Below are 2,169 nucleotides of genomic sequence, written 5' to 3' on the forward strand. Positions count from 1 at the left end.
AAAATGACCGTAACTTGAAAAATTGAAGTCGGAATCACCTCAAACTCTCTACACAGCATAAGGACATCAATATGTATCAGAAAATGTAATAAAAAATTGGGGTGATTTCGGAGTCATTTTTTGGAAAAAACCATGGGCTATAGCCTTGGGTATTTTTCAGATTTTTGCCGTTTTCTTAAAATGGCCGTAACTCAAAAAATTGAAGTCGGAATCACCTCAAACTCTCTACACAGCATAAGGACATCAATATGTATCAGAAAATGTAATAAAAATTTGGGGTGATTTCGGAGCCATTTTTTGAAAAAACCATGGGCTATAGCCTTGGGTATTTTTCAGAATTTTGACATTTTTTTAAATGGCCGTAACTTGAAAAATTGAAGTCGGAATCACCTCAAACTTTCTACACAGCATAAGGACATGAATATGTATCAGAAAATGTAATAAAATTGAGGAAATCCTTTGCTTCAAATTTTGGTAAAAATTGACCATTTTAATTTTTACGTTTAATTTTTTTAATATTTTAAACTGCCGCTTGAAAATGCAATGTTGCTTTTTTTCTTCTTGGAACACAATCTGTGATAATTATTAGTACAATAATAATTAATAATATTGCGAAACAACACCAAAATAATAGTAAACGAAAACAATTAACGTATTCCATATTTCACCAAAACAATTAATGTGTAACACAAAAAGCTTAATGAGTTACAAAGTGAGAAAGAAAGAAATAAAGAAAGCAAGAAAAGGTTGTTAGATAAAATCAGGGGACACTCTCCCAAGCTCCTCCTCTTTCAAATGAATGTTCTTAACAATCTTATACTGGTGTCCGCTTAATGTCACTCCCATCCTTTGGAGGTCATCTTCACTCAGCCCAAAGCAATCTGCTACATTGTATAAACCTTTTGCATGAAATATATCTATGTATCTCGTCATCCCAATTGAGCCTAATAATTCGTCTATTGAGTCAGCAGCTTTATTGTTTCCATTAGGAGCAGAAGAGTTTGAAGTAGTAGGAGGAATAGGCCTATTAGGAGACTGAAGGTGAGCCGGCTTAGGTTTCGGCTTAGGTTTCCTACAAAAAAAATACAAACAGATAATGTTTAGAAGCTAAAAATACTAATTTCATCCTCTGCTTTGATGATGAAATTTCTACTCAAATCAAGTAGCAAAACTTTGCGTTTCTGCTTACCCAAAAAGTATGACTTCAAAGCATTCAACAATGTTTTCAAAAGTGGGTCTCTCTGAACGCTCAATGTTCCAACAGGCTTGCATTATCTTGTAGAGATCGTCAGGACATCCCTACTCAATGTAACAAATTAATAATAATAATAATAATTGTTGCATGTAATCCCCAAATAAGTACATGTACATGCAGGGTCTGCCTAGAAAAAATTAGAGGTGGTTGGAGACTAATATTATTCCTTTTAAATTTATGTACGCCATACTAGTAGACTAAAATATCATGCTTTATGTATGGTTATTAGTATCAATTGCATGGTTGGTCTAAGTGATGAACTGGTTGGTTCATTTGTTGAGGTGGTTGTCCCGACCACCCTCGACTACCATAGGCAGAACTATGGTACATGTAGTGGACGTACTCTCGGTGGGTGAAGTCTTTCTCCATTTTCTAGTCTTTGAAATATTGTTGCGTTATCCCATCCATCATATGGTGTTTCCCCAAATGAGAATGTCTCCCACAGGAGCACACCATAGCTCCATACATCACTCGCTGTAGTGAAGCTCCGATGAGATATAGCCTCAGGGGCAGTCCAGCGTACAGGGATCCTTCCACCCTATATAATATACAGTGTATGAGTCACTGAGAGAATTATCAATTTTTTCTAATACATTTTTAAAGCTGATTCTAATAAAAATTGGATTTTTATGGGTTTTAAAGTTGCTCGTTTTTACAGCAAAAAATTAATTTAAGCAACGTTATTTTACAGCCTAGTGCGTACGTGTACATTAAACAAAATGGCACTGCAATTTTGTGCAATAATAAATGCACAAATGTACATGTACATATAGATAAATGTACGTAAATGTATATTGAGACTTGCTTAAATTAAAAAATACAATACACATAATTAAAAAATTCATTCTTGGCCTGCTATCAAATTTAAGGACATTTTATGCTTCAAAGATGACAAGTCTACTACTAGAGCTCTG

The 2,169-nt window shown here is 34.3% G+C and overlaps 1 protein-coding gene across 1 annotated transcript; it reads right to left on the reverse strand.

Annotated features, from left to right (window-relative positions):
- Positions 1-628: 628 nt before the first annotated feature.
- On the reverse strand, positions 629-1,809 carry LOC105315850 (ephrin type-B receptor 5-like). Its single transcript, XM_020007325.1, has 3 exons — positions 1,599-1,809; positions 1,190-1,299; positions 629-1,072 (listed from the first exon to the last, which is right to left on the reverse strand). The coding sequence occupies exons 2-3, from the start codon at positions 1,270-1,272 to the stop codon at positions 751-753; spliced, it is 405 nt and encodes a 134-aa protein (XP_019862884.1). The 5' UTR covers positions 1,273-1,299; positions 1,599-1,809; the 3' UTR covers positions 629-750.
- Positions 1,810-2,169: the final 360 nt, after the last annotated feature.

Source organism: Amphimedon queenslandica, unplaced genomic scaffold (genome assembly GCF_000090795.2).
Source record: "Amphimedon queenslandica unplaced genomic scaffold, v1.1 AMPQUscaffold_7634_Cont20417, whole genome shotgun sequence".
NCBI lineage: Eukaryota > Metazoa > Porifera > Demospongiae > Haplosclerida > Niphatidae > Amphimedon > Amphimedon queenslandica.